Source organism: Rana temporaria, chromosome 2 (genome assembly GCF_905171775.1).
Source record: "Rana temporaria chromosome 2, aRanTem1.1, whole genome shotgun sequence".
Taxonomy (NCBI): domain Eukaryota; kingdom Metazoa; phylum Chordata; class Amphibia; order Anura; family Ranidae; genus Rana; species Rana temporaria.
This window is the reverse complement of record NC_053490.1, coordinates 117746501-117771642: the sequence shown is the minus strand read 5'-3', so window position 1 is coordinate 117771642 and position 25142 is coordinate 117746501. Positions and strand designations below refer to the sequence as shown.

The 25142-nt window shown below is 45.8% G+C and overlaps 1 protein-coding gene across 5 annotated transcripts in view; it reads right to left on the bottom strand.

The window, feature by feature from the left end:
* Positions 1–25142, bottom strand: part of GALNT6 (polypeptide N-acetylgalactosaminyltransferase 6) — a 113518-nt gene that overhangs the window by 29395 nt on the left and 58981 nt on the right. For all 5 annotated transcript variants that reach the window (XM_040340825.1, XM_040340827.1, XM_040340826.1 and 2 more), the window contains exons 3-5: positions 16923–17095; positions 13223–13372; positions 6604–6838 (exon numbers count right to left, since the gene is read on the bottom strand). In XM_040340825.1, coding sequence (XP_040196759.1) covers positions 6604–6838; positions 13223–13372; positions 16923–17095 — 558 coding nt within the window. The remainder of the gene's footprint in view (positions 1–6603; positions 6839–13222; positions 13373–16922; positions 17096–25142) is intronic.

Sequence of the window (25142 nt, the reverse complement as noted above, 5' to 3'; positions counted from 1 at the left end):
TGCTGGCCGCCGATCCCAATGCTCGCCCGGGAGGCCAGAATGAGATGCAGGGCGCAGTGTCGGACGCGGATGATACGGTCCCCCTGGAGGATGGTGGAGGCCCGGACTTTCCATGGAGTGCAGTGAGTACCCCTAACAGCAATACCACTAGGCCGCAGGCCCTCACCAGCCCAGCCACTAGTCCTGCTACTGACGGTGAGCCCTCATTAAGGGATATATTTGCAGCTATTACTACATGCAATACCTCCCTAACTGCCCTGACTGCTGATATTAAGGGGGTGAAGGCAGAAATGTCATTTATGAGGCAGGATGCACAGAAACTAAGGGAGAGGACATCTGCTGTGGAGGGGAGGGTGAGCTCCATAGAGGATGACATGGCCCCCATGCAAAGGGATCTTTCCTACAATAATCATCTCCTTACACAACATTCCTCTCGTTTAGAGGAATTGGAGAACAGAATGAGACGAAATAACGTAAGGCTGGTGGGTCTACCTGAAAGAGCTGAAGGGAAGAATCCTGTAGAATTTATTGAAAACTGGCTGGTGACTGCCTTTGGCAAAGAAGCTTTCACTCCATTATTCTCGGTGGAAAGAGCTCACAGGGTGCCCTCCCGTCCCCCTCAGCCAGGAGCACCTCCGAGACCCTTTCTATTTAAACTTCTGCATTACAAAGACAGGGATGCCATACTGCGCAATGCCAGGATTAAACCCGAGGCCATGAAAGTTGATAATGCTAAAATCTCCTGCTTCCCTGATTTTTCTGCTGAGCTGCAAAAGCAACGTGCAAAGTTTCTGGATGTTAAACGTCGCCTCAGAGTACTAGATGTGAAATATGCTATGCTGTACCCCTCCAAGCTTAGGGTGGAAGCATTGGGATCTGTACACTTCTTTGATCTTCCGTCATCAGCTGCACAGTGGCTGGACAGAGAGGAACATTCAATCCGAGAAGGTCGCAACCGTCACCGTGCTCAACAAGATGGGTAATACCTAGACAGACTTATCCTGCCATTTACCTACTATTCCCCTTTATCAAGGCGGAGAAGTTGCTGAGATTTCGCTCATACTAGATTCACTGGGCTATTTGTTCTTGCTGTTGAGAAGTTTAGACACTTGGTGCACTTCCACTGTTGCCCCCATGCGGGCCTGGTACAGGCCCCGCACTGCCTGTAGGCACACAAAGTTGGCCATGTTGGCCTGTTATTTTTTGAATATATCTTTTTTTCTTTCTTGCTTAATTTCCCTTTTTTCATCTGCCAATGTGACTGTGGGTTCGTCGTCCTCTACATACCACCTGCTTTGGGGGTTTATTACCCCACCAGTGACTACCTATGTTGTGCATTTTGTGATACTCCTCGGCCTAACCTCATCAATTACGTTGGACCATCTGGCCCTGCTATGTGTGCCTCTGCACTTGACTGAGGGCATACTAATGATCCCTCCCCCAAGGGGAACTGGCTGTCCTGTTTTTTGCTGCTGTGTGTTTGCTACTGACTCCTATGTTTTACTTATTCCTAAGGTGCAATGTCTAAGATAACCAGATTTGTGTCCTGGAATGTGCGGGGATTGAACAATCCTGTTAAACGCTTGGCTGTGCTCCGCACAATCAAGCGTATAACCGCTGATATTGTCTGCCTGCAGGAGACTCATCTCCCCCCGACCTCCACACCCCAATTTGCGATAAGGCAATTTAGCCACCAGTATCATTCTACTTTCTCAGTGTACTCGAGGGGGGTGAGCATCCTAATCAAACAGGGCACGCAATTTACGGCTCTGGAGACACTAATTGACCCGGAGGGGCGCTATGTCATTATTCTATGCTGTATATGTGGTACTAAATGCTTACTTGCAGGTATTTATATTCCCCCTCCCTTTTCTACCAGTGTACTGAAAGTATTGTCAGATTTTGTTGCCCGTTTTCCAGGTGTCCCTGTGTTGGTGGTAGGGGATTTTAATAACTGTCTGGACCATACTAGGGATAGGTTGTCTGCCCAAGGGGTGGTTGGAATACAAAGGGGAAGTGGGCCTACCCCGTTCGCTCGATTACTACTGGAAATGGGCCTAACAGATGTCTGGAGGGTCCGCAATCCGGAGGCCAGAGTCTATTCATGTCAATCTGCCTCGGTAGGGGGCCTCTCTAGAATAGACCTAGGGCTGGGAAATGCATTACTCCTGTCATTGTTGGAAACCTCTCAATACCACCCTAGGCAAATTTCTGATCATGCTCCTCTCTCGGTTGACATCAGGTGTGGGGCTCGCAGGGGCAATACCCTCTGGAAGCTTAACCCCTTTTGGCTATCGCTTTTTCCGGACCCTGATCCTATCCCAGAGCTCCTCAAAAAATTTTTTCAATCAAAATCTAGATACTGCGACATTAGATATAGTCTGGGACACAGCCAAAGCCTTCCTCAGAGGGCAATTTATTAGAGTAATTTCTAAGATAAAAACCTCCACTAAGGAATGGGAAATGTCGGTCCTAGAGGAAGTACGATCCTCGGAGGCCAGATATATTGCTGACCCCACAGACGATACGAAACGCTCGTGGCTAGCATCCCAAACCTTACTTAAAGATCTAACTATGCAACTAGCTGAAAATAAGCGCTTTTTCTTACAACAAAGTCATTTTGAGGAGGGAGAGAATACGGGGCATATGTTAGCGCTACTGGCCAAGTCACAACAGCCGTCCTCGCATATCGCATCTATAACAAATTCCGAGGGGAATCCCTGCCACTCTACTAAAGAAGTTACTAGAGTATTTAGTCTTTTTTTTCAGGATGTTTATTCCTCCAAGGTTAACCCCACTCGAGATGACATACATTCGTTTCTGGACAAGTATCCTGTGCCATCCTTGTCTGCTTCGGATGTGGCCCTTCTTAATGCTCCTCTGACTGAGGATGAATTACTTGAGGCGCTAGCCCACTCGAAAAATAGTCGGGCTCCCGGGGCTGATGGGTTACCCTCTGAGGTATACAAAAGGTACTCGACTCAACTCCTCCCCATTCTTCTTAAAATGTATAATCATGCATTCGAAACAGGGTCTCTACCCCCTTCTATGAATGAGGCGCTTATTGTGGTTCTGTTGAAGCCCGGAAAGGACCCATCGTCTCCGGACTCTTACAGACCGATCTCACTTCTAACCTATGATGTTAAGCTGCTGGCCAGGATTTTGGCTAGCAGGTTGGCTAGCTGTATACAAAAAGTGATACATAGAGATCAGTCTGGGTTCATTCCTACGAGATCCACATCTCAGAATTTGCGCAGACTTTTCCTGAACTTACAACTCCCCCCGGACAATGTAGGTAACAGGGCAATCCTATCGTTGGACGCCGCTAAGGCGTTCGACAGCGTGGAGTGGCCATACCTTTGGGAAGTCCTAACTCGATTTGGGGTGGGTCCCTCATTTTTGAAATGGGTGCAGTTATTGTATAGCTCCCCGTCGGCGAGAATGCGTATTAATGGTGAGGTCTCGGAACCCTTCTGTCTGGCTAGGGGCACTCGGCAGGGGTGCCCTTTGTCGCCCCTGTTGTTTGCCCTGGCTCTTGAGCCACTGGCCATTCACATTAGAAACAGGCAGGATATAGTGGGGTTTCAGAGAGGTCCCAGAAAAGATGTGGTTTCCCTTTATGCGGATGATACATTGATATATCTGGGGGATACGGCAAGCTCCCTGCAAAACGTAATGGGCCTGATTGCTGACTTTGGTCGGCTCTCGGGGTTCAGTATTAACTGGAATAAATCAGTTATTATGCCACTAGACCCTCTGCCAAGCCCTCTGCCGGACTGTGCGAAGGACATTGCAATAGTAGAGGAATTCCGTTACTTGGGCATACAGGTCACGCCTAGTCCATCCCAGTACCTTGACAAAAACTTATCTCCACTAATGCAGAAACTACGGCTGAAATGCTCAGCCTGGAGAAAGTTACCTCTATCCGTGACCGGCAGAGTTAACCTAATTAAGATGGTATGGGCACCTCAACTTTTATATATTTTTCACAACTCCCCGATCTGGATCACTCATAAATGGTTTACCCGCATAGACTCTCAATTTAGAGAGTTGATATGGAAGGGGGGGTCGGCCCGTATTAGTTTGCATTCTCTGCAATTACCAAAAGATCAGGGAGGTATGGCAGTTCCGCATTCTCGGTTTTACTTCATAGCGTCGCAGCTCCAGCAACTTGCTAACTGGGGAATAGCAGATGAATCTGACCCGATAAGATCACTGATAGTACCAGTGGACTCAACCCTTCCAGCGCTGGTGTATCTAGAGGCAGGCCTTACTCAATTCCCTACTGCACTGCCCACAATTAGCCTATTAACCAAGTTATGGGACTATGTAAGGTCTATTTTTAAGATCAAGACAATGTGCCAGTTCACCCCAATATGGAGGAATAGACATTATTGTGAACTTCTTAAGTTGAAGGGATTTGGTTCGTGGGAAGGGTTGGGCATACATTATATCGCCCAGCTGTTCTCTGGAACTACACTTAAATCCTTTGCGACTCTAAAAGGGGAATATGGTTTATGTAACTCCCAGTTTTACCAATACCTGCAACTGAGACACGCTGTACAATGCGAAAGCAGACTTACTCGACCAGCTGTAGTGGTACACCCTCTGATGAGAGATGTGCTCATTGCGGATGACCGGGCGGGCATGATATCTAGAGTCTATGCAAGACTAATCCAATCTACACATGATGCAAGTAAGCTCCCCTGCAGACGCGGGTGGGAACGAGATTTGGGGCCTGTAGACGGTGAAACATGGGAACTGTGTCTGACGTCCGCCCCACTAGTGTCTGTATCGGCGTCACAGAGGCTCTCTCACTTATATTTGCTACATAGGGTATACAGAACCCCGGCTAGGCTACATAAATGGGGTTTTAGAGAGACACCTTTGTGTCCAAAATGCAATGCGCATACTGGGGATCTCTTGCACATGTTCTGGAAATGCCCGAAACTCTTTAGGTACTGGAAATATGTCCTTGATACCATAGCCCAGGTATTTCAGATACCAGTAATTACTGACCCAGTGGTCTGCCTCCTTGGCGCGTTGGAGCTACCTGATCTGTCACCAAACGGTCACACGGCGGTGCTACGGTTGCTCTACCTAGCTCGCAAGGAGATTGCGAAGATGTGGATTACGCCTAGGGTACCAACGGGCACATTATGGGTGAAACAGGCCAATAACTTACTGATTCGGGAAAAACTAACATACCAACACAGGGGTGCTTCGAAAAAGTTTTATTCACTATGGCAGCCCTGGTTAGATGTCCCAGGATTGGGACCTCTTCAGCTAGTGAGGGACAGATTACTACAGGGATGATCACTCAAAACAAACGACGATAAATCAATATTGAATAGTGTAATTGTATTAACAGTGGGGTATGAGGAGTGAGAATTCCACACTACCCTTTGCTACATTAGGTGGAGGATGGAAATATGTTGAGGACCACAGTCCTAGAGATGAAGATCCTCTCCTTCTTTTTTCTCTTTTCTTTTTCTTTCTTTCTTTCCCCCCCTTTTCTTTTTTCTTCTCTTTCTATCCCTATTTGGTTTTATCTTTCTACATCCGGAGTTAAAGAGTTACTATTGAAATACACAGTCAGACTGAACTAAAGTGGTAATGCCTTGTGTGATGAAGTGAGTTATACTATCATACCCATCCTTCTATAAGTCTGGAGTGTAGATATTGATTCGTTCACTTAATATTTGTCTTGGCATTACTTAAAGATTTGGATGTTTGCCACTGTGGGAGTACATTTGTATACTCCCTTTACTATTCTGATGCACTTTCTATTGATCTGCCTGTGTATATATATATGTTTGTATTGATACAATAAACTTATTTTTGATTTAAAAAAAAATATATGCTTTATGTATTAAACTAACAGAAAATTCAGAGTTAAAGCTTATATGTCCAACACAAAATTGTGGTTCCCACTGCCCCAAGAACCCCCAATGGGACCTCTTTTGTTACCCGGGGGAAGGCTGTATCTTGTGTCTTTTGCAGAACATATATTTTATACATTACGAGAATTCTTGAGCCTGACCTATTGCTGAACCATGACCAAACTAAGGGCAAGTTCTACTATGTTATAAGAACTTTGCAACTCCAGACCACTGTTCCCACAGTAACCACACGCTCTTTTCTTTAGCTAGAAACCCTCCGCTGGAGGCCATTGTTATTTCGTAACTGTAATGGAGGTTTACCAAGTCAAGTGTGTGTTCAACGGAGGTGTACTGTCTTGTTATGCTCAGTCTTGCAGCTAACAGGATGTGTGTTGTTACGTGTCTGATGGGCTGTGGTACAGAATCTATGTTGAGATGCAAGATTGCCTAGTCAGGTGCAGGGGTATATGTTGTGTTACGATGTCCGATGTTTGAAAATAGCTTTTCAGTAGTTTTGTATACGGTTGTACTTTCAAAAGATGTGAAACATGTCTCCTGTGTCTGATTTGCATCTCCAGCACGTGTCTAGGGTGTGTGAACTGAACGATGCAAGCTTTGAAGGGGTTAAATACCACCTAAGGGACATTTTTTGGGTGAGTTCACCACTACATGTTTTAAATACTGCAGTGGTTATGCAAACCTCAGATCAAAAAATACTTACTTAATGGGGTAGGTTTCATCCTTTCTCCTTTCCTTCTCATGGCCTGGGATAGACTCCCAACCAAATGTTAAACTCCAATCAAAGTTACCACGGCTGTGGTGCTTGCCGTATTGCACTGGCTTGGAAAATTCAAAAGTGTTCAGATCAATAGTTGTGATATCTGGGCTCACAACAGCTGTATAATCTTCAGCAATTCTGGATAAGAGAGGCTCCAGCCAACCATGGAAACATTCACCTGTGTAATGACAACACATAATAAGTCACATATATAAACCACATAATCAAAAGGCAGTGCCAGCCAAGACACAATGTAAAAATAGCATCATAAGGGGCCCGTGTTGACAGGCTTTGGGTTTATGTTGATGGCATCAGTCTGAGATGCTTCTGATATCATTCAATCACTAATGAGATTCAAAGGGCAGCTATGAATTGGATTGTTAAGCTGGCCATAGATAGTTCAAATCTTGGCCGATTCAGCAGGGAGGGTCCAAGATTCGAATCATCTATGGACAGACTGATTGTACCCAAGTTGACTGAAAAAATGGATCGACTTGGGTACAACCAGCATTATAGCCACTAGCAATAATCACTGTGTTCTCCTGGCAGGGACGGCTTCCCACCAGCCAGGAGAACACAATAGCTCCAAAATCAGCACTACGACTATGATTAGTGGCAACACAGACACTTTTCGTACAGATATTTTGCCACCATTTGAATGGTGGTAGAACAATCTTTGAAAAAAATACAGTTTTCCCTTTCGATCAATATCCGGTAACAACCCAATACAGTAATATGCCACACACGTGGAAGTGGATTTCGATCAATAGATAAGATACAATAGTATTCATGAACAAAGTATCTTAGTGCTGTCCACAAATTTTGAATAAATTGATAATATTCCGCCTTAGTTGTGGAATTAAAAAAAACGTATGTGGCCATCATAAGGCTCTTATGTCTGGAAGAATCTAAGGAAAACTTTTGGACCCCCCAGCTACCTTCTGTAGATTCTGGGACTACAGTGATGCAACTCAATTTTGCCAAAGGTACTAATGTCATGCTGGGTGGGGGCAGATTTTAAGAAGAGGGTTGAAGGTTAGTTTGTGGGTGACAGGATTTACAGCCAACATTTGTCGACAGGCTGTAAAAATGATTGGCATATTAAAGAAAACCTGTCCAGATCATAACTATATGGACTGCTACCATTGAATTCTCCGGGGAAAAAAAACAAGTTTAGGGTCTGTCATTCTGATCCATTGTCTTCATTACTTTCTCAGTCACTGACCTAGAGCATTTAGGCATATTAAGAGCTCTAACATACATTTACATTTCCTTATCTGCATGCTTGGTCCAGACAACTGAAGACAGTGGGCCAGATTCACATAGATCCCGCGTTGGCGTAGTGTAAGCCATTTACACCACGCCACCGCAACTTACTGGAGCAAGTGCCGTATTCTCCAAGCACTTGCTCCGTAATTTGCGGCGGCGTAGTGTAAATGGCCCGGCATATGGCCGCGTAATTCAAAGGGGGCGGCTTGTATTCAAATTAAGCGCGCCCACGCGCCGATCGAACTGCGCATGCATAGGGCGGAAAAAGGGACCAGTGCACATGCTCCAGCTCACGACGGAAAACATCAATGACGCCGACGTGAGCGTCATTGACGTAAAGTCTTATTCGCTAACGACTTAGTAAAACAACGCTGACCCGATGCCATACTTAACATGGCATACAACGGACTGGCGTAAGGTTACCCCTCATATAGCAGGGGTAACCTTACGCTTACGGAAACGACGACTACGCGACGCAAATTCGTTCGGGAATCGGCGTATCAGGCTCATTTGCATAGTCAAATGAGAACTGAACGTAAACGCCACCTAGCGGCCGGCGTCGCATTACATCTAAGATCCGACGGTGTAAGTGACTTACACCTGTCGGATCTTGTCCGTATCTATGCGAAAATGATTCTAGGAATCACTCGCATAGATACCCGGGCTCAGAAACAGAGATACGACGGTGTTTCCTGAGATACACCGTCGTAACTCTTCTGAGAATCTGGCCCAGAGACAGCAATATTCAGGGAGAGGTCAGCAATGCAACCCCAGTATTGCTTTTATTACACGATTCCTCTAAGAATGCATGAAAAACTCAATGGGAGAAAGTGTATGGAACAAGAGCTGCTTTTTCCTGAAAAATAATCCCAGTTTTTTTGTCTGGTCAATTTATGTGCTAATCTTGTGCAGGATAGAAACATTGTCTTGGTTGTTTGCCGATACACAATCTGTATGCATATATTCAACATAAATAAACAAAAATCTCAATTCAGGGATGCCTCAGATTTGTAAATTAGTTTGCCTATTGCTATGTTTTGTTTGTCCTTTGCATAGTCACTGTGCTACACACAAAAAATAAAACAAAAAATTGTCTCAAAAGGTGTCTGTCCTTTATATTTTGTTGTTTTACATAGATTAAAAGACTTCTAAAGGAGTTGAGAATCTTCACACAATTAAGCCGAGTGAGCATTCACTTCAATTATCCTATGATGTGCTGATAAAATAAGTAAAAACAGAAATTAGCTTTTTACATCATTGTATAATTGAAGTGCATATGCACACAATACTGTAAATTGTGTGAAGACTCAGATCTTTAGTAAATTAGTCTCATCATAAGCTGCCTTTTGTTACGGTCAGCTGCAATGAAAATAATTCCCAGCAGCACACCTAATAGGTAAACCAGTTCAAAGGGACTCCGCTCACAGTGATGATGAACAGTTGAGGGCAATATAAGGAAATATAAACGCACAGATAACAGGTTCCACATAACAGGAGATCCACATTCCTGAAATACTAGCAATAAACTTTTCGGCTTCCTAGTACACCGTTAGAGGTTTTTTCATGACGTGACAAAAGCTGACGTGCCCTCGTAAAAAAAAAAAAAAAGTTCTGTTCTGGGTTAAAAGGTAAGGTATATACTTCCGTTTCATCTTCCTATATTGGCCCCAGGACTAAGGTGCAGGGACCTAGAAATATCTGTACATGTCCTCTGATGTCTCCTCTGGAGCCCCCAGGCTGTTCTCAGAAGTAGGTTCTAAGGGTCAGATTCACAGAGCAAGTACGCCGGCGTATCTACTGATACGCCGGCGTACTTTCAAATTTCCCGCGTCGTATCTTTTGTTTGAATCCTCAAACCAAGATACGACGGCATCTGGGTAAGACCTGACAGGCGTACGACTTTGTACGCCTTCGGATCGCAGATGCAATACTTCGGCGTCCGCTGGGTGGAGTTTGCGTCGTTTTCCGCGTCGGGTATGCAAACAAGCTTTTTTACGACGATCCACAAACGTACGCGCGGTCGTCGCATTCTCTTACGTCGTCTGTAGTCGGCTTTTTCCGGCGTATAGTTAAAGCTGCTATTTTGTGGGGTATAGATAGACTTGCCATGTTAAAGTATGGCCGTCGTTCCCGCGTCAAAAATTTTTTTTTTTGCGCAAGTCGTCCGTGAATAGGGATGGACGTAAGTCACGTCTAAGTTAAAAAAATTACGTTGTTGCGACGTCATTTAGCGCAATGCACGGCAGGAAATTTAGGAACGAGGCATGCGCATTTCATTCGGCGCGGGGACGCGCTTCATTTCAATGAAACGCGCCCCCAACCCGCCCAGTTTCAAATACGCCGCCAGAAATACACTACGCCGCCGTAACTTACGCCGCAAATTTTTCCTGGATTCGAATTTAAGCCAGGTAAGATACGGCGGCGTAGCGTATCTCTGATACGCTGCGCCTGTCCAATTGTATGTGAATCTGCCCCCATCATTATAAACGCTGACCTACCCAATTCCACACCTTTCTATGGGTCAGTATATCCTCCCAGCATATTGATGGACTAATAGGTAGTGCAGAAGGGCACCTTTGACTCTAGTAGAAGTGTTGCATCTTTATATCAGAGCATCCCGGGGTCTTCGATTCCTGGGAGGCTAAAGAAGACCTCAGAATGTATAAGTAGGACCCCAACATATTTGTATTACAGGGGTACTTTAAGCTGCAAATTGTTTTGTTCCTTACCTATAGCATGGGAATCACAAAGTCAGGAAGAATGTTTCAAATATGCAACTAAAACGATGTATGGCAGCACACGCTTTGCCTATAGGGTCACCAAGTTGTAGCCCCTTTGCCTTTGTTGCTTTATTTAGAAAATTAAACCCACAAAGAACAACTTTGTACCAGTGAGTACTCAAACTCTCACTTACAGCAAAATCTGTCACCCTTATTAGTAAACGGTCATTAAAGGGGGTTGTAAAGGTTTGTTTTTATTTTCTAAACAGGTTCCTTTAAGCTAGTGCATTGTTGGTTCACTTACCTTACCCTTCGATTTCCCTTTTTCTTTGTCTGAATTACTCACTTCCTGTTTCTCCTCAGTAAGCTTGCCCCCATCATCTTAGCCGTTCTGGCTGGGGGTTAGTCAGCCAGAACAGCTTACTGAGGAGGAACAGGAAGTGAGAAATTCAGACAAAGAAAAAAAAACATTTAGAAGGAAAATCGAAGGAAAAGGTAAGTAAACCAACAATGCAGTAGCTTAAAGGAAGCTATTTAGAAAATAAAAAACAAACCTTTACAACCCCTTTAACCACTTAAGACCCGGACATTTAGGCAGCTAAAGGACCTGCCCAGTTTTTACGATTCGGCACTGCGTCGCTTTAACTGACAATTGCGCGGTTGTGCGACGTGGCTCCCAAACAAAATTGGCGTCCTTTTTTTTCCCACAAATAGAGCTTTCTTTTGGTGGTATTTGATCACCTCTGTGGTTTTTATTTTGTGCGCTATAAACAAAAATAGAGCGATAATTTTGAAAAAAATGCAATATTTTTTACTTTTTGCTATAATAAATACCCCCCAAAAATATATAAAAAAAAACTTTTTTTCCCCTCAGTTTAGGCCGATATGTATTCTACCTATTTTTGGTAAAAAAAAATCGCAATAAGCGTTTATCGATTGGTTTGCGCAAAATGTATAGCGTTTACAAAATAGGGGATATTTGTATTGCATTTTTTATTTTATTTTTTACTACTAATGGCGGCAATCAGCGATTTTTTTCGTGACTGCGACATTATGGCGGACACTTCGGACAATTTTTACACATTTTTGGGACCATTGTCATTTTCACAGCAAAAAATGCATTACAAATGCATTGTTTACTGTGAAAATGACAATTGCAGTTTGGGAGTTAACCACAAGGGTACGCTGAAGGGGTTAAGTGTGACGTCATTTGTGTTTCTAACTGTAGGGGGGTGTGGCTGTAGGTGTGACGTCATTGATTGTGTTTCCCTATAAAAAGGAACACGCGATCAATGACGGCGCCACAGTGAAGAACGGGGAAGCTGTGTTTACACAGGCTGGTTTTATCTTGGTTGGTGGATAGCTTGTCAGAAGTTATAATGCTGATAACAGAGCAACGAAACAGCAGGAAGACACGGTACTCAGGTCTTTGGAGAGAGAGAAGAAACCACTACAGATACATGTGCTTAGGTCAAATGTCATGAATCGGGTTTACATCCACTTTAATTAAAATATACAGTAATTTGTAAAGAGAAATGGGGCATTACCTTGACTGGGACTAAGTGAGATTGCGAGTGACTGCTGTTACACAGATACTCTGGGGTTGATTTACTAAAACCGGAGAGTGCAAAATCTGGTGCATAGAAACTTTATTAATATGACTTGGCCTGTGGGTATGACTAAAATATGTTATTAAAGCAGAGTTTCACCAAGATCTTTTTTTTGTTCACCCATTCTGCTTCTAGGCATACTGAAAAGCATACGATTAATAAAAACGCTGTTCAATCACATGTTTTTTTAATTGACTTACGTTTGTTTTGCGCATTCCTGAGCGCTTCCATTTTCACTGTGGGCATGTGAAGCCAACTAGGACCCTTTTATTGGATAAGGTGCTGCTGGCTACCCAGCATGCACCCCCTGATCTTGCGCTTGTGCATTCTACACAGGATTATTATTTGCAGCGTGCCCACTGACTCCTGGGAACGATGACACACATCTCTCCCAGGAGCCAAGATGTCGCAGGATATGACGTACATTGCCGCGGCCCGGAAGAGGCAGATTACAAGGGACACCCTAGCAACAAGCCACAAACAGCAAGACAGAAAATAATTTCTATGCCACATGTTTTTATACTTGCAGCAAGGAACTGATTCATATAAAGATTAAAATATGGGTGGAACTCCGCTTTAACTTAAGAAGAAGAAGTGTATAGTAAATAAAAATTAAAAAAATACTTTTACAGACTAACAGATTCTGGCAATGGACGTTGATGGCATAGGGAGTTTGAATGGTCACTGGTACACAGTTGTTCTTTGTGGATTAAATTTAACCCAAGCATACCTGATGAGATTTCTTTTTAGAAGGTGTTTGGTATAAAGTCTACAGTTGTAGCACAGTAGCGAGTCACGATTTCTTTGCAGTCAGCCAGGGAATATGCAAATGGACAAAAGTTGATGGGGCACAGAAACCCTGTCCTGGCCTAAATGGCAGTATATTAACCGGAGAGAGGACTGCATCAAGCTCCCTTTTCATGATCTGAGGAAATCAAGTGTGGCAGATGTAATTTAACTTACAATGGGCATCCAGGAAGGTCAGCACCTCGCCTGTAGCAACACTGGCACCTAGCAACCTGGCAGTGATTAAACCCTTTCTCTCCGGCTGTCGTACGACTCTTACTATCTGCAGAGACTTCACATAGTTGTCCAACTCCTCCTTTAGGTAATCTGCAGGAAAAAAAATAAAAACATTTTGTTAAAACTCCAACTTGTATTAATGAATACACGCTGAACTAAAAAAAAAAAAAAAAAATGATATTTATATATATATATATATATATATATATATATATATATATATATATATATATAAGACACACAAACTTCTTTCAGTTCTCTTCATTCTTTGTGAAACAAAATTAGAAAATGGACTTCTTTGTCGCAATCTAATTCAAGAAACCAAATACCTTTAATCGTCTTTGGAACACTGGATACTTGATAACCTAGTCTTGTCAGAAAAGCCCTGGCAGGCCAGCTGGAGTAGCAAATTTCGCTACAAATGTGAGACATTTGAATCTGTCATTAATGTTGTGCAGCAAAAAGTATTGATACCTGGTTACTGCAACAGCAAGGCAGGAAAAAAAGAGCTACACCTAGAAATTTGTCTGGGCAGAGGCAACAGCAGAAACATAGGACAAATAGTAGAAAAAAGACCAAGTGGTCTAACGAGGCTGCACTTGGGGAATTCACGTGCTGAGAATTCACCCTTCAACCCAGGAACACTATAGGGTTGATTTGCTAAAACTGGAGAGTGTATAATCTGGTGCAGCTGTGCATGGTAGCCAATAAGCTTGTAACTTGTAACAGTTTTTTTTACTGTGTACCAATTTCAGACATGTCCACCAAGTTTCCGCTTGACTGACATCTAGCACAGTGGCGGTGTGTCCATAGGGGGCGCTGGAGCGCCGCCCCCTCTCTCCTGCACCCATCAATTAATGTTGAGTGCCGGCCATCTGAATAACGGCGGTGGGTGTGTTTTGGAAGTGCCCGATTAGAGCGAGATGCTCCAATAGGCTTCCCGATTAGAGCCAGTGGGTTCTAATCGGCTTCCAAATGGTTAACCAGAGGGCGCACAGGCTGTGCGTTCCCTGGTTAAACAGTGCTGTGTTAGGGAATAGCTTCCCTAACAGTGACCCGCTTCTCAGCCAATCAGGTGCACCAAGTCTGGTTACCGGTCACCCGATTGGCTGAAGCGACATCGAGGGCGAGAGAAGACATTTAGGGAGCATGGAGAGGACAGCGCTGACCCGAGGAAGGTAAGTGCCGGGCTGGGGGCATTTGAGGGGGGCAAACTGGCAGCATTTGAGGGGGGCAAACTGGCAGCATTTGAGGGGGGCAAACTGGCGGCATTTGAGGGGGGCAAACTGGCGGCATTTGAGGGGGGCAAACTGGCGGCATTTGAGGGGGGCAAACTGGCGGCATTTGAGGGGGGCAAACTGGCGGCATTTGAGGGGGCAAACTGGCGGCATTTGAGGGGGCAAACTGGCGGCATTTGAGGGGGCAAACTGGCGGCATTTGAGGGGGCAAACTGGCTGCATTTGAGGAGGCAAACTGGTGGCATTTGAGGAGGCAAACTGGCGGCATTTGAAGAGGCAAACTGGCGGCATTTGAGGAGGCAAACTGGCGGCATTTGAGGAGACAAACTGGCGGCATTTAATGGGCACAGTGGCTGCGTTTAATGGTCACAGTAGCGGCAATTGTTTTTTTTTTTTTTTTTAGTTTGTTTGCACCCCCCTAAAAAAAAATTGAGCACCAGCCGCCTGATCTAGCACCAGTTTAAGAAGTGCAGGAAATCTTATTTAGCATTGAGCTACTCTTATGAAAGCCTGCACGGTGTCAGGACCATCCCTAAACTACCGGGAAATTACTAAAAACGTATTAAAACTTATCGCTATATTGTTTTTATCCCTACTCTTCTTCCTTTAGTTACTTTATATTTGCATTTTTGCCCTTCTGTGCCCAGAGATAGGGCAAGGACTAAGGAGGGAGAGGGGTGTGCTGAGCAAAAGCACCTTTTTTTTTTTTTAAATGTCATCAGGATGAAGGAATCCCAGAAATTTAACACATGGCAACAGCATCCCAAACAACACAAACGTATTCACAGGTCATATTTAGCATTGCAAATAATTATAACGCAGGATATTGCTGAACAAGGAAAACTGCTTAAATATTTGCATGGATTGCTTTGGATATTCATTTCCTTGGCACACGTATCCTGTACATTTCAAGGTGAAGATAGAATAGGAAGGAAAAGAGATTTAGGGCTAGATTCAGAAAGATAAGCGTATTTTTCTGCGGGCGCAACGTATCTCAGATACGTTACGCCGCCGTAAATTAGGGCGCAAGTTCCATATTCAAAAAGAACTTGTCGCCTAAGTTACGGCGGCGTAACGTATGTGGGCCGGCGTAAGCCCGCCTAATTAAAATGGGGATGATGTGGGCGCGTTTTATTTAAATGAATGGTGACCCCGCGTATTTTACGTTTTTTACGAACGGCGCATGCGCCGTTCGTGAAAGAATCCCAGTGCGCATGCTCGAAATTCCGCCGCAAATCGTCATTGCTTTTGACGTGAACGTAAATTATGTCTAGCCCTATTCGCGAACGACTTACGCAAACAACGTAAAATTTTAAAAATTTGACGCGTGAACGACGTCAATACTTAACATAGGATACACCTCATATAGCAGGGGTAACTTTACGCCGGAAAAAGCCCAACGTAAACTACGTAAAAAATTGCGCCGGGCGGACGTACGTTTCTGAATCAGCGCAACTACCCAATTTGCATATTTCTCTCGTAAATATACGGAAGCGCCACCTAGCGGCCAGCGTAAATATGCAGCCTAAGATACGACGGTGTAAGACACTTACGCCGGTCGGATCTTAGGGAAATCTATGCGTAACTGATTCTATGAATCAGTCACATAGATACGACGCCGCAACTCGGAGATACGCCGTCGTATCTCGTACCTGAATCTAGCCCTTAGGGTTTAAATATTATTCTCCTTTGTAAGTTACCCTGCATCAAATGAGGACACTTAATTTGAAAAGTGTTACTGGTTATAATTGTAAAATAAGATTTTTTGGGGGGGGGCAAACAGTATTGTATACTCTAAATCGCATATGTCAAACACAAGGCCCGTGAGGAAAATCTGGCACGCCAGGCCTTATGTGACCCTCGCACCCAGCTTTGCAGCTGAAACGTGGTGGAACGCTATTCCGCCACCTCCAGCTCTTGCCCTCTGCTCCCACTCTCCAATGTCACATCCAGAGCTGCTCTCAGCAGCTCCTGGATGTAACAGATCCCTGCACGCACTCATGGCTGGGAAAGGTCTCCAGAGAGAGAGAATGATCTCCCTGCAAGGTGAGGCAGAGCTGCCTACACAGGGAGGTACTAGATCCGGGCCAGGTAGGAAAGCGTAGAGATGTGAGGAAGCCTGAACTCTATGCACAGCACACCCCTAAACACTGCACTCTATACACAGCACACCCCTAAACCCTTCACTCTATGCATAGCACACCCCTAAACACTGCACTCTGTACGTAACACATCCCTGATACAACGGGCTCTTTGAGGGCAACCATACTGCTGATGTGGCCCACGATGAAGTGGGGTTTGCACCCCTGCTCTAATGCATTTGTTAGCTGAAGAAGTTATTTTTTACAGTCAATAGGACAGTCTTCCCAGTAAAAACACTGGCAATGACTATATTGCCTTACCGTCTGCACTAGCATCATCCACAAGAATGATTTCTTTTAGCAGGATTGCAGGGGATGTATGCAAAACACTGTACACTGTCCGGAGGAGAGTTGACCAGGCTTCATTATGGAATACAATAATCACACTGGTGGTAGGGAGTGCAGGGCATCGCTTGAATTTCTGTTCAATACACCTGAAAAAGACACAAAAGAATTGCAATGAGTAGACTGATATGATCAGAATTTACAGTTTCTGTAGCATCCATTGTAGCAGAAGACGGCTAGGAGGCAACTAAGGAATCAAATCACACGCTGCATTGAGGGCATCATCTGAGAACAGGGCAGCCAAGGGAGGGGCGGCTACAGTAGAAACCCACTTTTGGATATTGCAATCAGAAGAACCTGTACTTTTGAGTAATGAATACTCCTGTCTGTGCTCCTGTTTTCTCCCAACTGACCAAGGTTTTAAACAATTTTCCCTTTCTAATTGCAGCAGGTCTTCCAATTATCCCTCCTTGGAGGTGGTCAAAGGCCAGACATACACAGAGCAAATTTCTTTCCTGCAATCCCGGGTTGCAGGAAAGACAATTGCTTGATTTCCCCACCAACACAGTGTTGATCTGGGAATCGGGCCCGTCGCTAAAGGACAGGCAAAACAAACAATTGCTTGGGGCCCCGAGCTGGCCTGGGGCCCCCAACTTCCCCTTCCCAGGCTGTAGTGTGGCCGAGCTCCTCTTCCTTCCTCCTGGAGTCCTGTCAGTCCGGGTACCGCGCGTGGTACAGGAGATTAAATTTCCTGTTCCCGACCGGACTGACAGGAAGTGAACACTCAGTGCTCACTTCCTTTCAGTCCGTCCGGGAACACAGGAAACTGAATCTCCTGTACTGCGCGGTACCCGGAGCTCCGCCACGCTACAGCGGCAGCTGCCGCTGCCTACAGGGAAGAAGGGGAGGTGAGAATAGAAAAACATAGGGACTAGGGAGGGGGGGGGGGAATAAGAACATGGGTGTAAAAAATTTGTGTAGCGCTAACGTAGGCTTTGCGTGCGGGGGGGTGCTTGGGGACCCCCATTTTGCTTGGGGCCCCCAAATTCCTTCAAACGGCCCTGGCGGGAATCCCTCTTGCCGGGCCATTGTCTTAAAGCTGTTAGATGCGGTGGAGGCATTTGTTTTCCTTTTTCAGGCTTTTTTCTTTAATTTTATCCCGATGAACCTGCCAGTAACACATTTTATGTCCTAGGATGACAAAGTTCATTCACTGTACTGAATCTAAAGAGGAACAGAGTTGTCACTCTAGAATGGGAAGCATGTTCTGAATAAAGATCATCCCAGGTGTCCTGTAGTCCACAGAAGTCAACTAGATAGGGCTGATAGCTGACTGGAAGATAAGTGCAGCAGATACAAAGTGCACAGGAAGTTACAAGCTCAAAGCATTTCATGCAAGATCAAAGGGGTATTTTTTTCTCTTAAATGGATATAAGAAGTGCTTTCAGCTTTATATTTAAAAAGGCTGGGGTGGTACAGGGCAGGCTGTGGTGGTACAGAGCAGGCTGGGGTGGCACAGGGCAGGCTGGGGTGGTACTGGGTAGGCTGAAGTGGTACAGGGCAGGCTGGGATTGCACTGGGCAAGCTGGGTGGTACAGAGTAGGCTGGCATTGCACAAGGCAGGCTGGGTGGTACAGGGTAGGCTGGCATTGCACAAGGCAGGCTGGGTGGTACAGAGTAGGCTGGCATTGCACAAGGCAGGCTGGGTGGTACAGGGCAGGCTGGGTGGTACAGGGCAGGCTGGCATTGCACAGGGCAGGCTGGGTGGTACAGGGTAGGCTGGGGTGGTACAGGGCAGGCTGGGTTGGTATAGTGCAATAGACACCTCTGGCGGGTGTCACCTGCTGGGCATGTCAGCTAAAAAAAAAAAAAAAAACGGGATGGCGTCACCCCTCTAGTGGGTGTCACCCGGGTGCAGACCGCACCCCCCTAGCAACGCCTCTGGTAGAGAAGAACATGCATGCACTATGTACCCATTCTAAAATGCAATGCGTGGGGCCTGGGCCTTGTCATGTAAGGGACATAGAGATTATTTTCCAAAAGCAACCATTAGGAATTCATCATTTTCATATTAATGTGGGAATCCTCCAAACAAGGCTGAAGAGATACCAATAGGCTCTGATATCACCTGACAGCTTATACTGTCTAATAACAAGCCCCCACCCAATTGAGGTTTGCTTTAGGCTAAGATGGCCAGATTTTTAAAATGAAATCCGGGGACATATTTCTTCTTAACTAGTAATGGCAGCAATCAGCGACTCTCTGCCCGTCGCCGCCCGCCTCACAGCCCCTCAAGTCTCACTCTTCAGGCCCCGGCTACTACTGGATGGGGAGCGGAGGAAGATCACGCCGCCAGGGAAGGCAAGGAGATAGGCAGGTGGCTGGCCAGGATTTGAGCCAAGGCAGAAGAACATGCGAGTGAAGCTGAATGGGCATGCGCCCGAAACTGAAGAAATATTCCCTCTGCTCCGACCAGCACATGATCATCAGAAAGGGGCACAGATAATGGGAAAAATACAACCCCCCTATGCTAGTAGGCACGGCGGAGCGGGGGAGTGTAATTCAATTTTTTTTATTTAATTCTGCACTGATTGTCTTTGAAATTGCCCCTGCCCCCTATTAAATCCAATCTGGGGACAAAACCAGGGACAGACTTGGTCCGGGGACAGTGTCCTCAATCAGGGGACCGTCCCCTGAAACTGGGGATGTCTGGTCACCCTACTTTAGGCTGCATTTACACGTTTGCAATACATTTTTTCCTACATGTATTGTCCCGTTTGTCTTGTGTCAGCATAGGGCAGCCCACTCACTTGAATTGTCTTCCCTATGTGCGGCAAAATAGCGCATGAACCTTTTAACAAGTTTTGCTACATGACAAAACACTGGACTACAACCCCTATTTGGAGAGGCATTAAAAAAAAAAAAATTAATGGCATTAATGGCCAACCTTCCGCAGCATTTTTACTGACAAAACATGGGGAATTTACTGGCGAAGCACATTTTTTACAAGCAACCTGAAAAAATGACAGAATTTCTATTGAAAACTAACACAGTGAATATTTAAACAGTATAAACATGATATGGAAACAACTGACAAAACAACTCACAAAACTTGTCAAAGTCATTTGCATGATTACATGCATGATTACACTTAAAAAATCAACACAGCATGGGGCGGTGTCGACGGTAAAGCTATTTTTAGCTGTGCTTTTCGGCCCCTAGCGAGGCGCTTTTACCCCCCCCCCCCTGTGCTAGCAGCCGAGAAAGGGTCTTTACATCACCGCAAAGGCACTTTGCAGGCGGTATAGCCGCGGTGCCCATTGATTTCAATGGGCAGGAGCGGTGGAGGAGCGGTATACACACTGCTTCTTTCAACGCTCCAAAGATGCTGCTAGCAGGACTTTTTTTTACCTTTCTGCTAGCGCACCGCTCCAGTGTGAAAGCCCTCTGGGCAGCACCGCTGCGGTTTCAGGTCGCTTTGCAGGCGCCATTTTTATATATATCGCCTGCAAAGCGACCCAGCGCCAATTTTTTTTTACGAACTGTCAGTAAATTGTACATTGCACATTTTTCTGTGCTTTTCTGCCCAGAGTGCTTAGGTGTGAATGCGGCCTAAATCATGAGTGTTGATTGGGATATGCCATTGTTGATAGAGGACCCGTTTCAATACTTGGCGCAATGACTCCACCAAGTCTGACAGATTGTCAGTGAATAAAGAAGGTGTACAGACAAATGACGGAGTATTGACAAGAGCGGGTCTTATAATTAGTGACACTCAGGGGCAATAGAAGATTATGGGGCCCCCCGGGCTTACAGATGGCCACCATGCCAGGAGGCAGTGCAGAGGCAGGGCAGCTAAAATCTCAGGATTTTCACATCAAAAGCATGTCGGTTTATGACATATCAGGGACAGATGTAAAAAAAAAAAAACACAGATTTTTACATACTGTCCCTGGTTTTATTGAGTCTGGCAACCCTGATAGGGCCCCATAGTGGCATGGGGCCCTCGGGCACTGCCCGAGTGACTCAATGGTCAGTCCGCCCCTGGTGGCACTAACGGGACAGCTACGGTCTTGCTGCTGTTTGTTTATAGCACATCCGTAAAACAAATGGCAATGATTAAAAGGTTCTGTTTGTGCAGTTTCTATTAAATCGGTCATTTTAATTGTTTATTACTTGTTGTAAAATAGGAAATTAGCATTACGTTTGCCAGGGCTCGTTCAGAAAGGAATATGAAGGGTCTATGGCAGTGCTTGGAGCTTTTCAATCCCAGGGTTAATGGTTCTTTTACTGGCCACATACCCCAATCCTACTTCAAACAAGGGAAATGTTCCACATGAAAGCTCAGGTTCTCCTGCTGCCTTCAAGAAGAACAATGACGTTCCTTTCATTCTGCCTGCAGACCGGCTATGGAGACAGCTGTTACAGTTTGGGGATTTTTACTTCCAGTTTCTCAAAAAAAAAAAAAAAAAAAAAGAAGAAGGAAGTTGCTAAAAATGGGGTGGCTTCCCCACGTCAAATTAAATTGGTTTAGGCGCTTTATTCTCTCATTTGCTTTATTGAAAAGCATTCTTGCAGCGGTGGGGAACTTACTTTCTCCTCCATTGTGACAGACACACCTGCCAAGGCAGGGACAGACACCCGCTGTGGAATATGAGCTTTCCCAAATCTTTCAGCTACTGGACAAAAGCTCCCACAGATACGGCAATTGTTAGCTGCGCTCTGATGACCCAGTGTAGCATGGAACTGTGCCGTTATAAGATCCCAATGAAAGCCAGGCTGCGATTTTAGTGTGATTGTGCTTACAGCAGACTGTGATGTCACGCCATGCTCCACGTACCCCTGTTTAATATGCCAGGCACAAGAAAGGAAATGCTAGAAAAAGGAGGGATGTAAGGGCAGAGGTTCAGTAGAATTACTGTAAAAAATTCTGTGAGGGGTCACTGTACCTGATTGCCACAGAACAATCATCACAGGCAGTATACTTAACTGCTGAGGCGCAATGAGCCCAGGTACAATTAACTGTAACAGATGTATATAAAACCTTCCCCCTTGCCCCCTCACACTACAGTATTAAATAAACACACTTACAACCATTAGGTTGGAAAGGGCAAGGCCACAGCTTTATGAAAGGAGTTGTAAAATAATAGTTTTTTTCACCTTAATGCAATCTATGCATTAAGGTGAAAAAACATCTGGTGTTGCCGGCTCTGCTCCCCCACCGTCCCCCCGAGCCCCCGTTTTACTTACCTGACCTGTCGATGGTCCTGCGCGCTCCCGATATCCTCTTCGCCGCTCAGCCTGGCCGCTGATTGACTAGAGCGGTGCGCCGAGGGGCGGGGCCGAATGATACAGGCCACCTACTTCCGATTTCCATCAAGTACCCAGAAGCCGGGAGGAAAATACAGATAATACCGTATGTACACCCACACCCCCCAACAAACAAAAAAACGGCATACTGTACATGTTTGAGGTATACTGAATGTAATGTTATATACTTGTTTTTTGGGTGAACCTCCGCTTTAACTCTACTAGCTGAAGAAAAGAATCCATCTTTGGCCTCATGCATTGGGGCAGAAAAAAAGAAAAAAGAAAAAAGCTGCTTTTAGAGGCATTTTTATTTTTTTGACTTCCAGCGCTGTAAATGCAATGAAAAATGAATGGGATTACCATCTTGGAGAGTTATCAAAAGAACAGGAGTCCTCATTGGACTTCATTCCCTCATCGTTTGAGCTTGTCTCAAAAAAAAATTCTTCTCTGTCTTGGCGACAGAAATCACCAGGTCAAATAGCGGGGTGACTTGCCAAAAACAGGCCAAAGATTATGCGATTTTCTTTCCTGCCACTTAAAGAAAATTGCTCAAATCTCTCCCACAGAGCCACGGTGTTCTCCTGGCAGGGGGATGTGGGAAGCTGTCCCTGCCAGGTGAAAACAGCGATTACTACCAGCGGCTATAGCTATAAATCCAACATACTGGTTGTAACGAAGTCGATCAATGAACTGACTTGAATACAATCAGCCCGCTGATGGATGGATCAAATCTTGGCCCATTCAACAGGTACCAGCCAAGATTCGATCCATCTATGGCTACACAAGAACAGAATAATAACAGCAGGGTTTTTGCTCCCCCCCCCCCCAAAAAAAAAAAAAAAACATGCAAAATGTGTTGGGTCGAACTCTGCTTTAACAAAATAAAACTTGGAGACATGAACAGGTGGTTGCATTTACTTTGAATATTAAAAATGAATAGCGTTCTCAGTTTGTGGTGCTCAGAAACTGTTAATTTCTGTGTTAAATCTTTACACCGATGGCAGATTGTACCAGGCAAATTCCCTGCCCCAGCTGCTGCAGCGCCAAAAGAAGTTCTCTCCCAGCCATCCACATGCCCAGCGGTTGAATGCTAGCTCAGCTAAATATCTAGCACTTCAACTGCTGCCTTTTCAGTTGGTAGATTCTGCCCCCTTCCGTGAGTTTGTGGAATGTGCGGTACCTCAGTGGCAAGTTCCCAAACGCCACTTTTTCTCACGGAAGGCGATTCCGGCTCTCTACCGGCATGTGGAAGGCAATGTCCATGCCCCGGTGGTCAGTGGTAAGGTGCATATTACTGCTGACTCATGGTCCAGCAGGCATGGACAGGAACGTTGCCTATCTTTCACGGCGCATTGGGCGACTCTGCTGGCAGCTGGGAAGGACGCAGGACAAGGTACAGTAGTGTTGGAGGTTGTCCCGCCACCACGCCTCCAAAATGCTACTACTGGTTGTGACACACCTCTCTCCCCCACCCCCTCCTCTTCTTCTTCCTCTGTGGCCTCTTTCTGTGCTGATGTGTCCTCAGAACCAGCGGTGCTCTGTAGGCGTTCAAGGGGTTACACAGATACTCAGGCAAAGAGATGCCATGCAGTGCTTGAGCTGGTGTGCTTGGAGGACAGGAGCCACACTGGGCCAGAGGTTCTGTCAGCTCTGCAGGGGCAGGCTCAGAGGTGGTTGACGCCACGCCAGCTTAAGCCAGGAATGGTGGTTTGCGAAACAATGACAGCAACCTCCTCTCCGCTCTGCGACAGGGACAACTGACCCATGTGCCCTGTTTTGCTCATGTCCTTAACTTGGTGCAGCAGTTCTTGGGCAGGTACCCGGGCTTACAGGATGTCCTGAAGCAGGCCAGGAAAGTCTGTGTGCATTTCAGATGGCCATATAATGCCAGTGCTCGGCTGGCAGACCTCCAAAAGGAATACAACCTGCCCAAGACCACCTAATCTGTGACATGCCCACCAGGTGAAACTCTACGTTGGTCATGCTTCAGCGGCTGCACACGCAGTAGAGGGCCATCAATGAATATCTGTGCCAATATGGCAGGAGGACAGGGTCAGGGGAGCTTGTTTTTTTCCCCCACGCCAGTGGGCCATGATCAGGGGTGCATGCACTGTCCTGTCACCATTTGAGGAGGCCACGAGGATGGTGAGCAGTGACAGTGCATGCATCAGAGAGACTGTCCCTCTTATCCACCTGTTGGAGCACAGGCTGCGTGGAATAATGGACAGGGCCCTTGAGGCAGAACAGAAGGAGGAAGAGGAGGACTTCCTTACCTCTCAAGGCCCCCTTTATCCAGACAGTGTTCCTGCTTGCCCACCTATCACACAGAAGAGGACGAGGAGGAGGATTGTGTCAGCATGGAGGTGGAGCCTAGCACTCAGCATCAGCAGCAGTCTTCAAGGGATCAATTACAGTCCCAAGGAACCCATGGACTTGTACGTGGCTGGGACGAGGTGGATGCGGATCATATCGTCCTCAGATACCCAGAGGACTCTGCATCGAATGCCTCAGCAAACCTACGTTGTATGGCCTCCCTGATCCTGCAACGCCTGTGGAAGGATACTCGTATTCGTGCTATCAAGGAGAGGGATCATTACTGGCTGGCAACCCTCCTTGATCCACGTTACAAGAGTAAGGTTGCGGACCTTATCTTGCCGGCACAGAGGGAGCAGAAGATGTAACATCTTCGGGAGGCCTTGCAGAAAGGTCTGTGCAATGCGTTCCCAGATACTGGGAGGTTACAAAATCCTGGTCCTGGACAACGTGTTGCTGAGGCTTCGGTCAGTCACAGAAGGAGCGGTGGAGAAGGTGGCCGTCTGAGCGATGCGTTCAGACAATTTTTTAGTCCGCAGCCCCAAGGTATGACCGGTTCCAGCAACCATCGCC